The 13,115-nt window shown below is 42.9% G+C and overlaps 1 protein-coding gene across 5 annotated transcripts in view; it reads left to right on the top strand.

Moving 5' to 3' along the window:
- LOC140199358 (partitioning defective 3 homolog B-like) overlaps positions 1-12,524 on the top strand; it is a 1,206,993-nt gene extending 1,194,469 nt beyond the window's left edge. For 4 of the 5 annotated variants that reach the window (XM_072261292.1, XM_072261291.1, XM_072261294.1 and 1 more), the window contains exon 23: positions 7,279-12,524. In XM_072261292.1, coding sequence (XP_072117393.1) covers positions 7,279-7,675 — 397 coding nt within the window. In that variant the 3' untranslated portion in view covers positions 7,676-12,524. Of the gene's footprint in view, positions 1-1,383; positions 1,466-7,278 lie in introns of all 5 variants that reach the window. The other variant, XM_072261295.1, reaches the window with a different exon arrangement.
- The last annotated feature ends 591 nt before the right edge of the window (positions 12,525-13,115 follow it).

The raw sequence follows: 13,115 nt of genomic DNA, 5'->3' as shown, positions 1-13,115 counted from the left end.
CTTGCAGCTGACCTAGCTGGTGTTTACATCTCAGCTCCTCACCGTACAAACCTCAATCAGCCATTATGTTAACTTGCAAAGAAGAAGTAGTGTGGAATGTAGTGTTCCACAAGTATTAATTCCGGCATCGCTTCCAATCATAAATTACTCGCATTTTAAAACTGGAATTGTGAAGCTCTGCTTTTTGGACAAAAGACTAATGAGGTTACCCTGCCCTTGGAGAATAAAACTCTTAAAACTGTTGCAAATGCTTCTAGTGGGATGGATATAAAATCACTAAAAGTAACACTGCTGATTAGTGCAGGACCACAGGAAATGCAAATAAAGCATTAGTGCTCACTTGTAAGGAGAGAATTAAAAGGAGAAATAGTGTTGTAAAATGTGTACAGAATCTTGTTTAGACCACCAACACTGTGCATAGTTCTCATCTCCATATCATCAGAGGGAACTGTGGAAAGTGACAATTAATAATTACAAAGAGGGTTGAGAATGCAGGTACAGAAAAATATATTTCCAAAGCAAAAACCTGAAAGTGTACAATTGTTATTCTTAAAACCCAGTGAGAAATTTAGGTGAAAATTTTTAACCAGGGGAATAGTTAAAACGTGGAACTTCCTATTATATGGAATAATCTCAGCAAATGTCTTGGATGCACTTAAGGGGGAGAAAGTATCTGAGGTGGAAAGTAATAGGGAGGTGTGCTGGCTATTTTTTTTGTTCTCTTTTCGCACTACTTATTTAATTTTAAATATATTTATAGTTTTTTAGGTATTGCATTGTCCTACTGCCACAAAACAAGAAGTTTCATGACGTATGTCAATGATTCTGATTCTGAAGAATTAGAATGTTGCTTCGGTGACACTATCCATTTGGGCTGAGCAGATCATTCTTACCTTGTGCACTCTCATACTGTGAGAATGTGTGAGAGAGAGAGAGAGAGAGAATCATTGCAGAGAGCTCACAGGTGCAGTGTGTGTCATGCAGGTGATGCCCCAGCTGCTCATATACTGAGAATCATTTCCTACATATGGACCATAGTCAAAACTACCAGCCAAAGGTGCCATCCAGAAGAGAGCAGAGAGCCCCTACAAACTGGCCACTTGAGTAACAAGTAGGAGTGTAGTCATAGGCAGCAAAATAAAATCTTAAGGCAAGATAAAAGATCAGTTGTTTATCTTACTCTACGAAGGATGGCAGGCGTCCAATGAAATGTATCAAAGGAAATGAGTAAACAATATCCTTCAAAGGCATTACAATAATAGATACCTGTAGCTGTGCCAGGACATAGGGAAGGGGGAAATTAGCAGGATACTCCATGATCATGGAAACCTTCAACTTACAGATGAACCTCCACAGCTGTTTATATTCTATATTCATATACAGGTTGAAACTCTCAAGTTCAGCACCCTTGGGACTTGACTGGCAGCGTGCACAGTTCTAGCAGCCTCTCTAGTCAAAAACCTGGGTAATTATTCGTCCTTTACTTCTTCTTTATGATCATAAGACCATAAGACATAGGAGCAGAATTAGGCCATTCAGCCCATCAAGTCTGCACCATTCCATCGTGGCTGATGATCCTGGATCCCATTCAACCCCATATATCTGGCTTCTCGCCTTAACCTTTAATACCCTGACCAATCAGGAAACTATCAACTTCCATCTTAAATATACGCACGGACCTGGCCTCCACCACAGTGTATGGCAGAGCATTCCACAAATTCACAAATCTCTGGCTAAAAAAATCCCCCTTACCTCTGTTCTAAAAAGTTGCCCCTCAATTTTGAGGCTGTGCCCTCTAGGTCTGGATACCCTCACCAGAGGAAACATCCTCTCCATATCCATCCTATCTAGTCCTTTCAACATTTGGTAGGTTTCAATGACATTCCCTCCGCAAGACCACATTGCCTTTGGTGTCTTCTTGTGATTAAGGTCATCAATACTGCATGTTTAATCTGCCAGCAGGTTGCTCCAGAGAGGTGGGGTTGGACTTGTGGTGCACCGTGTTGCTGTCTGCTACACTGCGTTGAAGGCGGTGTGGGGTCTGACAAACGGTGCAAATGGTTGCCTTGCTCGTGTTTCTTGTGTTCATGAGACCCTGTTCGATATAGGTAATGTAGAATACTGCATGTCCTGGACAATATCCCTTGCACTATTGACCTACAGGCCATGACTCTCAGGGAATTTGGTTATTATTTTTTATGACTCCATGTTTCTCTGCTGTTGCAATTATATATGTTAGATATGCTTTGTGCTGTGTTCAACTAATGGTCCTGGGTTTCACACCTTGGCCCTGGAGAAACAATACTGCGTTTGGCTGTATTCATGTGTATGGTTGAATAATAATACAGGAACATAAGAAACAGGAGCAGGAGTAGGCCATCTGGCCCATTGAGCCTGCCCCGCCATTCAATAAGATCCTGGCTAATCTGGAAATTAAACTTGAATGATAATTAAACGTGATATTCATTTTATTATTGTTCAAAGTTCAAAGTAAATCTATTATCAAAGTACATATTTGTCACCATACACAACCCTGAGATTCAATCCGCAATGGAATCAATGAAAGACTGCACCCACTGTGCAAAAGACAGCAGGCTGTGTGAATACAAAAAGAAAGAAATAATAAATAAATAGGTAATAAATATCAAGAACATGAGATGAAGAGACCTTGAAAGTGAGTCCATAGGTTGTGGGAACATTTCAATGATGGGGCAAGTGAAGTTGGGGGAAGTTATCCCCTCTGGTTCAACAGTGTAATGGTTGGTTTTGCATGCCATCCATTCAGATCATTTCTTCATGTCTGTGCATTGAGATAATACGAAGGGGTGTAGAATACAGTTACAGAGTAACTGCAGTGCAGGCACACAACAAGGTGCAAGGTCATAACAAGGTAGATTGTGAGGTCAGGAGCCCTCTGACCGTACTAGGGAACTATTCAATTGTCTTAAAACAGGAGATATAAGCCATCCTTGAGCATGCTAGTACGTTGTTTCAGGATTTTTATCATCTGCATGATAGGATGGGAGAGGAGAGAACATGTTTCAGGGTGGGTGGGGTCTTTGATTAAGTTGTCCCCTTTACCAAGGCAGTGAGAAGTGTAGACAGAGTCCATGGTGAGGAAGCTGGCTTCTGTGATGTGCTGAGCTGTGTGCATAACTCTGCTTTTCTTATGGTCACAGACAAAGCAATTGCCTTACCAAGCTACCACACATAGGATAAGGTGCTTTCGTGGTTCATTGATAAAAATTGGTGAGGGTCAAAGGGGACATGCCAAATTTCTTTAGCCTCCTAGGGGAGCAAAGAGTTTCGGTCTATACTTGTATATAGCATAAATAGCTATCTCTGCTTTTGATGATAGTGTCCATTATCACTATAATCAGTGATACACTTTTTAAACTCTACTATGGTCTGGTGTGTTGTGGGTGTTCAGACATTATATAGATCTACACTAAGTGTCCGCTTTATTAGGTACACCTGTCCATTAATGCAGATATCTAATCAGCCAATCATGTGGCAGCAACTCAATGCATGAAAGCATGCAGACATGGTCAAGAGGTTCAGTTGTTATCCAGACCAACTATCAGAATGGAGATGAAATGTAATCTAAGTGTTTGACTGTGGAATGATTGTTGGTGCCAGACAGGGTGGTTTGTGTATCTCAGAGACTGTTGATCTCCTGGGATTTTCATGCACAATTGTCTTCAGAGTTGTTGGAGAATGGTACAAAAAACATTTAGTGAGCGGCTGTTCTGCAGGTGAAAATGCCTTGTTAATGAGAGAGGTCACTGGAGAATTGCCAGACAGGTTCAAGCTGACAGGAAGGTGACAGTAACTCAAATAATTTTGCGTACAACAGTGATGTGCAAATCAGCATCTCTGAATGTGCAATATGTCAAACCTTGAAGTGGATTGGATATAGCAGCAGAAAACCATGAGTGGTCACATGAGGTATCTAATAGGTGGGCACTGAGTGTATATTATGTGAATGATATGCTCTTTCAGGATTGTCACACCATGCTATAAAATAGTGCTTCCTTAAGCTACAAGAATTAATGCCGGGGACATCTTGTTCAATTAATCACCAGTAATGATGCCTCATTTTCCCTTCATCTAAACACTCTATATGACCCTTAGCTTCAGAAGTCTCTCTCAGTTAAGAATCATATCAACTATACTGTACTCCTCTGAAGTTTACCCAGTTGGTGCAAAATTCCCAACTTGCTGTACCCATCTAACAGTTTCCAACCAATAGTTTCCCTCCATTAAATCAGAATAAAGATTGAATGAAAGAAATATTCAGGTCAGTGCAACATTTCTACAGCTGCTTTTCCTGTGATTCCACCTGGCAAACTCCAACCTAGCAGCATGAACTGAACTCTCACTCCCTTTTCCTTTTCTCCTGATTTTCCTTTCCTTTGCTCCGTCTTCCTGGTCCAGCTGACCTCTTCACCCTATCTCTTTCCCATCACTCATGCATTCCTCCCATTGGTTCCCCTCCTTCCCTTTATTCCACGCTCCACCTTTCCCTCCTATCAGAACCTACCAGCTTCCGACATCATTCCCACTCTCCCCCTGCCTCATCTGTCTATCAACCCTTCCCCTCACCTGGATCAATCTATCATCTGCCAGCTCTTGTTCCGCCCCTCCCATCCACTTCCCCTCTTTCTATCCAGTCCAGATGACGAAACATGGACTGTCTGTTGCCCTCCATAGATGCTGTCTTACGTACTGAGTTCAGCTCACACTTTGTTGCTCCAGATTTCACCACCCACAATCTCAGGTTAGATTAGCTTTATTTGTCACACATTGAAACCCCAAGGCATACATTGATCAAATCACAAACAAGAGAAAAATCTGCAGATGCAGGAAATCCAAGCAACACACACAAAATGCTGGAGGAACTCAGCAGGCCAGGCAGCATCTATGGAAAAAAAGTACAGTTGACGTTTCCTGCTGAAGGGTCTCAGCCCAAAACGTGAACTGTACTTTTTTCCATAGATGCTGCCTGGCCTGCTGAGTTCCTCCAGCACTTTGTGTGTGTTGCTTGAAGCATACAGTGAAATGTGTCGTTTGCATCAACGACCAACACAGCTTGCAGTGTCGCCATGCTTCCAGCACCAATGTAGCATGCGCACAACTCACCAACCCTGACCTGTAGGTCCGTTGGAATGTGGAAGGAAAGCAGAGCACCCAGAGGCAACACCACAGTCACGGGGAGAATGTACAGACATCGGTAGGAATTGAACCTGATCTTCTGATCACTGGCGCTATAAAGCATGACACTAACCACTACATTACTCTTGTGTCTCCAGGCCCTAAAAACTGGGCAACACAGAAAGAGCTGTCAGTGACACAGTGGGTAAAGTCACACTTCACAAGTGGCTCGAAGGCTGGAGAAGGTGACAGAGACAAGAAGGAGGGAGGCCATAATGTCATGTACATAGCACAGTATAATTTTCAAATTGAGCCATTTCTTATCCATGACCAGTGTCTATTCAGGAACCAGAACAGGTCAGCCAGCTCAGGGGAGATGGGGGACTGTAGCTGTGCAAGTCATATGTAAAACCAATGCTTTTGTTTAGTGTGCCAGTGTTTTTCTCGCTGAGAAGCTTAAGGAGGTTTGGCATGTCTGCAACCACACTGCTGAAAATATGATGGTCTGGTACAGCAATTCAAACATGCAAGAACATGAGAAGCTACAGAAAATAGTGGGCTTAGCCATAATAAGGTTCATCCATCATCATCGATGAAGACCTCGACACCATTGGTACTTTTTACGAGGCCGAGTTGCTAGCTCGACACTCAACCCAGCATGGATAGAAAGCGTGCCTGGGAGCGGCCCGACCTGGATTTGAACTTGAGAACCTTCACTCCGGAGCCCGGCACTGATGTCACTGCGCCACCAGCCGGCTTGATGGTGTCGAGAATAGTGCTTGATTTGGATTTAAGAGAGGGAAAGTTGTGCAGTGTCAGCCTCACTTGCTCTTCCCAATTCCCATCTGGATCCAGTGGCAAGACAAGAGTCGAAACGGCTGGAGATAGGACTAGGCGCAGTGGATGACCAGGACATCTTCTGTGTCTTGTCCTGCTCTACACATTCCACGATGCTTGCAGAGACCATCTTCTTGACCGTTGGACCTTCCATGGGTCTCGTCTGCTCAATCCGGCGGAGTCTGTCTTCACATGCTGGGATAGACAATTCCCTATCTCACCGAAGGTTTGAGACCCATCAGCTATCCTCACCTGGTTTGTCGAAGCCGTTGCCCGGGGTGTGGCCACTGTTGCGTGCAAACAGCTATGAGGAGCCACAGGTGGGGACCAAAAGTGGACTAATCGCCTTGAAAAGGACGCGACATGTTCCCCCACCAGAGGTGCTACCCGTCCCTGACACCTCATACACCCTGGACTGAGCCATAATGTACATCATGAGCACATTCCTCCTTACGATCGGTCCTATCTACATGAGGTGCTACATCAGAAAGCAACAGCCATTATCAAGGATCACCATCATTCGAGCCATACCATCTTCTCACAGCAACCACCAGGCAGGAGGTACAGGAGCCTGAAGTCCCATACTATAGGTTCGAGAACAGCTACTTCCCTTGAACTGCTCAATTCTTAAACCAAACTGAACAACCCATAATCAGAACACTATGATCAGTTTGCTGTACAATGGATTTTGTATTTCATTTTTGTTGTAATTGTGTTCTTTCTTGTAAAAAGTGTGCATAATTTATGTTTAATTTGCTTTTCTTGTGAACATTGTGTATCTGATGCTGTGTGTCTGTGGTCCTGTAGCAAGTAGGTTTCTCATTGTCCCAATGCATACATGAAAGTTTGCATGAGCTAGGACCTTTCTCATTAGAGTGAAGGAGCATGAGAGGTGACCTGATAGAGGTGTACTAGATGATAGAAGGCATAAATCGAGTGGATAGCCAGAGATATTTTTCCGGGCTGGAAATGGCTAATACAAGGAAGTGTAATTTTAAGGTGACTGGGGACAAGAATTTGGGGGATGTCAGAGGTAAGTGTTTTTACACAGAGAGTGGTGGGCTTATGGAATGCCCTTCCAGGGGTGGTGGTAGAGGCCAATACATTAAGAATCTCAGACACGCACATAGATTAGAGAAAATGAAGGGTTATGTAGGAGGGAAGGGTTATATTGATCTTAGAGTAGATTGAAAGGTCAGCAGAACATAGTGGGTTGAAGAGCCTGTACTGTACTGTTCTATGTTCTACTTGTGCATATGACAATAAACTTGACTTTGACTTTTCTAGGCATATTCCTGGAGAACCAGAGGAATATCAGTTCCGAGGTTCCTACGGTGATAGAGAACCTCCCAGATACTTGAGTGCACAACGCCACGCCATAGGATACCCACATCGAGGGAACTATCCACGGAGTGCTGCTGATGCCCGCTTGGATCCCAGGATCCCAGATTACCCGAGCAGTGCCAGGCTGCGGGAGGCTATGTACAACCCGCCTGCTCAGTACAAAGGACCCCACAGGCATGATGTGCCTCCATCTCCAACACAGACTTTTAAGCTGATTCGCTACCATGACCAGGGCAAGGTGGAGTACCGAGAGAGCAGCCCAGACCGATATAGGTACCCCTATCAAGATAGTCGACATCAAGACCCCAGGCAAAAGAATGGTATGACAGCAGCTGTCTAGCCAGGGACTGATGAAGTGATGCCAAGGCATTGCTTTATTGCACAAAGGCAACACTTCAACAGACATTGTCCTCGACCGCTCTCTCAACAGCCAGATAATGATCACTTTGCCTCCCTTTTATGAATAGATTCGTGTCCCTGAATCAAGAATGAAAATAAATAATTAGAATGCCATCCAATCTGAGTAGGATCTCTGATAATGCTACACAGAGAAACTGATCAAAATCAACCCTACAATGCGGATACTTCTGCCAGAGTAGGAACCCTGATAATGCAATTGTTGACATGTCTTTTTGGAAAACGTCATCTCACAATCAAGTTGCCAAGGCTGCAATGGAACTGAGCTCCTGCATAAAATTAAAAGCAGCATGCCTTATAACTGCATTAGTGGAATGCTATTGGGCAGGAAATTAATCACAACCTTCAGATGAGTTTATAAAGAGACATTACCTGAACTATTGATCCAAATGTAATCATTGCATCCATTCCTAGGTATTCTCCTAGCATTCATTTATTATATATTAAGCAGGTCTCCCATTCACAAATAGGCAAACCTTCAACTGTGCTGTGAAGAATTATATTACTGGTATGAGTGCCAAGTCAAGACTCGAATGGCCTGCAAAGTTCCGGTCAAGAGGATCTTTGCCAAGCCATTGTGCAGACTTCAGAAGATTGACACCAACTTTGCTTGTTTTCTACTACTTATTAAGGTGTTAACCAACAAAAATCATTATGAATGCAACAGATGTTGACCAGTTTCTGTGAATGATAATTATTGAATGTTTATTGTTATCCTCTTGTATTATAATCTCTCAAGAAAGCAGTCTCTGTAATTATCAAGAGTTGAAAGTCTTCTGATATCTCTTTTAGATGACATCACTCCACATCTTATTCATCCCAGCTATCCAATTTATTACCTCTCCACAAACCAGCAATAATCTCCCTTTTAATATGTCAAACACTTCTTTTAATATCTGATAGTTAGCAAGATGTAATTTGTGATTTCAGGCTGAATGCTAGTTTCAAAGCCTGTTCTCCATTCGCTGAGAGATGCCTTTTAGTGTGTTTCAGGGAATTATCAGCCTCCTGATACCATATAATGATGTCATACAGCTGGATTAAAATATATAGGATGACCATAAATGTCAGTTTTAGAGGGCTTTGGTAATTACATTTAATTAAAAATGGTTTCTCCAACTGTAATTAAATAAAAAATTGTATTTCTTTAGGGTTCAAATACGTTTTGTGACGGAGAAATACATAGAGATTAAGAATTAAACTCCTAGGTCTCTATGTAACTCTAGGTAGTGTCAAACAGTTCAACAAAAGGACTCGAACCATACGCTCTCATCTTGTGAATTGTATGCATTGTGAGTTAGTCATAGGCCCACATCTAGTCACTGTTTTGTGCTGAGTGACAAATTTTGGCCAGGGTGGTAGGAGTTTGTCTCTGAATGTGAAAAGGGGGAACTAAACTAGCCATCTTGCTGCTCTTAAGTTGCTCTCACCTCTCACTCACTCATCCCCGGGGTCATAATGGGTGCAGAGGGAACAGATTTGATCAATGTTCACCCTAGATACCCGTGCCACCACCTCCCCAGTTCCAAAATACTTCTGTCGCTCACTGCCTAGCTGTTGAAGTAAGGTCATGGGTGCCTCTAGAAATTTACCAAGAGGAAGCGGTAGCAAGAAAATTGACACCAACAGGCTAGAAAAGAAATGCTATCTTATCCACTTTTTCTCCCCACCCTCCCCTTCAAATTGCAGTCACTGATTATTATGCTCTAAATGACAGAAACATCCACTTGAAAATCTATTCCCTCTGAGATATTGCACAGGTTTTCGTGACAATTTGATTGGCCTTTGAATGATGCAGCAATAGAACAATTTACGTTTGTGAGAAGCTTTCAGTGTGTGATTGGTTGTCTTTTTATGATGACCCATTCAGTCCTGATTAACTAATCCATTACATGTGGTTTCAGTGTTCCACCATGAAATCATTATAATGAGAGAGCTATAGAAAAAGAGAGATGGCTGTAATTGAGTTGTGGTCACCTTGAGTGGAACTTGCAATAGTACAAAAGCTTATAACATCATGGAAACAGGAGGAGACCAATTACTCCAAGTTTTTTATTCCACCATATCTGTATCTTTGACTAAATACCTCACTTAATTTGTGGGTAGAATTAAGGAGTCACTGTAAACAAAATATACTTAATCCGAAGGAACATAGAGTCATACAGCACGGAAACAGGCCCTTCAGCCCACTGAGTGATGCTGGCCATTAAGCACCATTTACACTAAACCTATACTAAATTGATTTTATTCTTCCACATTCCCATCACCTCCCATCCCAAGATTCTACAACTCATTAAGGGTAGTCCACAGAGGTTAATTAAACTAGCAAACCTCATTGTCTTTGGGACGTGGGAGGAAACTGAAGCATTCGGAGGAAACCTGTGCAGTTAAAGCGAGAACATAACGAACTTCACACAGACAACACCACAGAGGTCAGGACTGAACCTGCGTCACCGGAGCTGTGAAGCAGCGGCTCCACTGACTCTTCCACTGTGCAGCCCCAAAAGGACTGATTCAAAGACCAGCTAACTTCCTTAAATTTCAGCCTGTTCGTTAAAGAGCAAAAACCACTTCGGCTTTTTAAATTTACATTTGAACCCGGTCACCTCAGTGGCAGTAGTTTAGATTTCTGCTAATTTTTTTGTACTAACCAAATGACTATGCTCTATTTTTATGCTCTTATCCTTCTTCTAGATGAGCTGCCAACCACTCCTGACAAGTCCCATTCTCCCAAAGTGACTGCTTTTAAGAAGCCAGTAGCCCAGCTTTGTCCCTTCTCCTGTCAATAGAAATGGTTTTGCCAGACATCCCACCTCTCCCGGAACTTCCGGGAGTCTCCTGCATATGAATAGTGGCTCCCTGATACCCGCAAATTATATGTGATATCACGGAAATCAATTTTTTTGAGAGCGAGAGAGAGAGAGAGAGTGAGAGCAAGCAAGCGAGAGAGAAAGCAAAAGAGAAAGCGCGAGACCGACCACGAAAGAGAGCAAGAGCGCGCGAGAGAGGGCGCAAGAGCAAGCAAGTGAGAGAGAAAGCAAAAGAGAAAGCACGAGAGCGACCACGAGAGAGAGGGAGCAAGCAAGAGCGCGAGAGCAAGCAAGCGAGAGAGAAAGCACGAGAGCGACCACGAGAGGGAGCAAGCAAGAGCGCGAGAGCAAGCAAGCGAGAGAGAAAGCACGAGAGCGACCACGAGAGAGAGAGAAAAAGAGCGAGCGAGAGCACGCCATGGGAGAGTGTTCCAAAAAAAGAACATATAAAACATACGTCACCCCAGACTACACTAAAGTGTACCCCTGCCTAATAGGGTCAAAAATAATGACATTGTTGCTCGCTGCACTGCTTGCAACAGTGACTTTTCTATTGCCCATGGTGGGTTAAGACTGTAAAAGACATGCTGAGGTGAGTGTAACAGGTGTCATTCGTTCATTAGCATAGCCAACATTATTTAAACTAGCTGGCTGGCTGCTAAGGAGCTACTCTATTGCAGACATCCCACCTCTCCCGGAGGTCTCCAGCAAATTGATGGTGCTACCTCCCTGAAATGAGTTTTTGCAGCGTGGGGTGTCTGTTTTGCTGGGCTTAGTAGGTAAGCCACATGTGAAGGCCAGGAGCTGGTTGTCAGAGGCCATTTGAGATGCACACCATTGAGAGATTTAATAGGTAGATGGAGCTCAACTCCACTTCCCTCCTCAATGGCGATGACAACCTTAAGGAACCGCAATCCTTTCATTCCCAATATATTCATATGTCTAACTAAAATCCTCTTAAGAATCATGATCGGTTCTGCTTCTACCAGTACCCCTGGCAGCCCATTCCAGGCAGCTACCTCTCTCTATGTTAACTAAAATACTTCCCTTCACACCTCTTTTTAAATCTTTTCCGTCTCACTTTCAATGCGTGTCCTCTGGCATTTGACATTATTACCATGGGGAAAAATACCAAGGTTCACTTCCTGGATAAAAGCTGAGCCCTTTGTTGTGCCTCGCTACTTATTTTCCCTGCATACCCGCCTTGCGTCTGTAGCTTAAGAAAGTTTAGCTTTAGCTCAGTAAATCTTCCTCCTTGTCCATGGTGATGATACAGTGAAGGATGCCCGACTGCAGCACTTTGCTAAGCTCAGAATATCCTCAGGTGGATATTTGAAAGCTCGGCTCTCAAGGGAGTTGAAATACTACAATTGTAGTAGAGAATAATGGAGATTCAGGAGCAAGCAGCAGGCTGCAATCGTCCTTATTAAGAGTTGAAATATCTCCTGCACAGAAGAATTGACTAGCTCTGTGTGATTGCTAATCTAATGAAAATGTGAAGAAGTTTTTGACAAAGGGTTCTACCCAGACATCGGCTTGACTCTTCTAACTATATCTGAAGACTCCTTTGCTGTTTTCTGTTCATAAGGCATAGAATCCAACTGAAATTTGGATATTTTATTAAAGAATAATGGATAACTCAAATTAATTACAAATATAATAATTCTAACTGAGATGTAAAACACAGAATCTTGGCTACCGTTCAGAAGAACTGCTGTTGATCACTTGTTGATCATTCCAGTGGGGTGTCGGAACGCCACTGCACCATGAGGTGACGCAGACTGGCCGGATACCGAAATTCTGCACAAGTCCTCGCGGGCGGCAATTAAAATGTTAACAAACAACCTTGAGCGTCATTTCATCAACAAAGCCAAAAATGTAATGGGATTATGGATTTGGGGAACTCTTCTCCCATCTCACTGAGTGTTTTTGTTTTCTCTTTTCATAAACATTTATTATTAATTACAGACTCGATTATTTTTTATTCCAGCCATGTATACTCTTTATATAAAAGCAGATTATTTCCTGTCACTCAGGTGTTGATTCAGTCTGTTTTGAGCACCCATTGGTTAATGTCAAGCAGTGGTATCTTTACACTACGTCATTCCTTAGAGTTTTGAGGAAGTAAGATTGCCAACACTGCATATGTTCTACAAAATCTGCCAATTAAAAAATATTGATTCTTTCTAAAATTTTGTTCCATTAATGTCGAGCAACCACACCCCTTGCCAGCCCGCAGGACCGCTTATATCACTGCAGATGGCTGAGCAAGTGGTAATACTTCTCATCTCATCACATCTCCTGAAGTCTGACCCTGTGTCCAAGGAGGAGTCTTTCCACTGTGACACACAGGATTGGCTCAGTGCTTCTAGGCCCAATTGCTCTACATGTTTTATGGAAGAACTTAAAATACAAAGTTCCTCCGTAACTTTAGGAAAACGCGGGGAACAAACAAATTTGAACACAGCCGCATAAATTTTAGGAGGACACGGAAGGAGGCAGGGTAATGTGTTTTCTTAAATCTTTAGAATCAGAATCGGAATCAGGTTTAAT

This window comes from Mobula birostris, chromosome 6, assembly GCF_030028105.1.
Source record: "Mobula birostris isolate sMobBir1 chromosome 6, sMobBir1.hap1, whole genome shotgun sequence".
Classification (NCBI taxonomy): Eukaryota; Metazoa; Chordata; class Chondrichthyes; order Myliobatiformes; family Myliobatidae; genus Mobula; species Mobula birostris.
The sequence above is the reverse complement of the archived record's forward strand: the minus strand, read 5'-3'. Positions and strand labels throughout refer to the sequence as shown.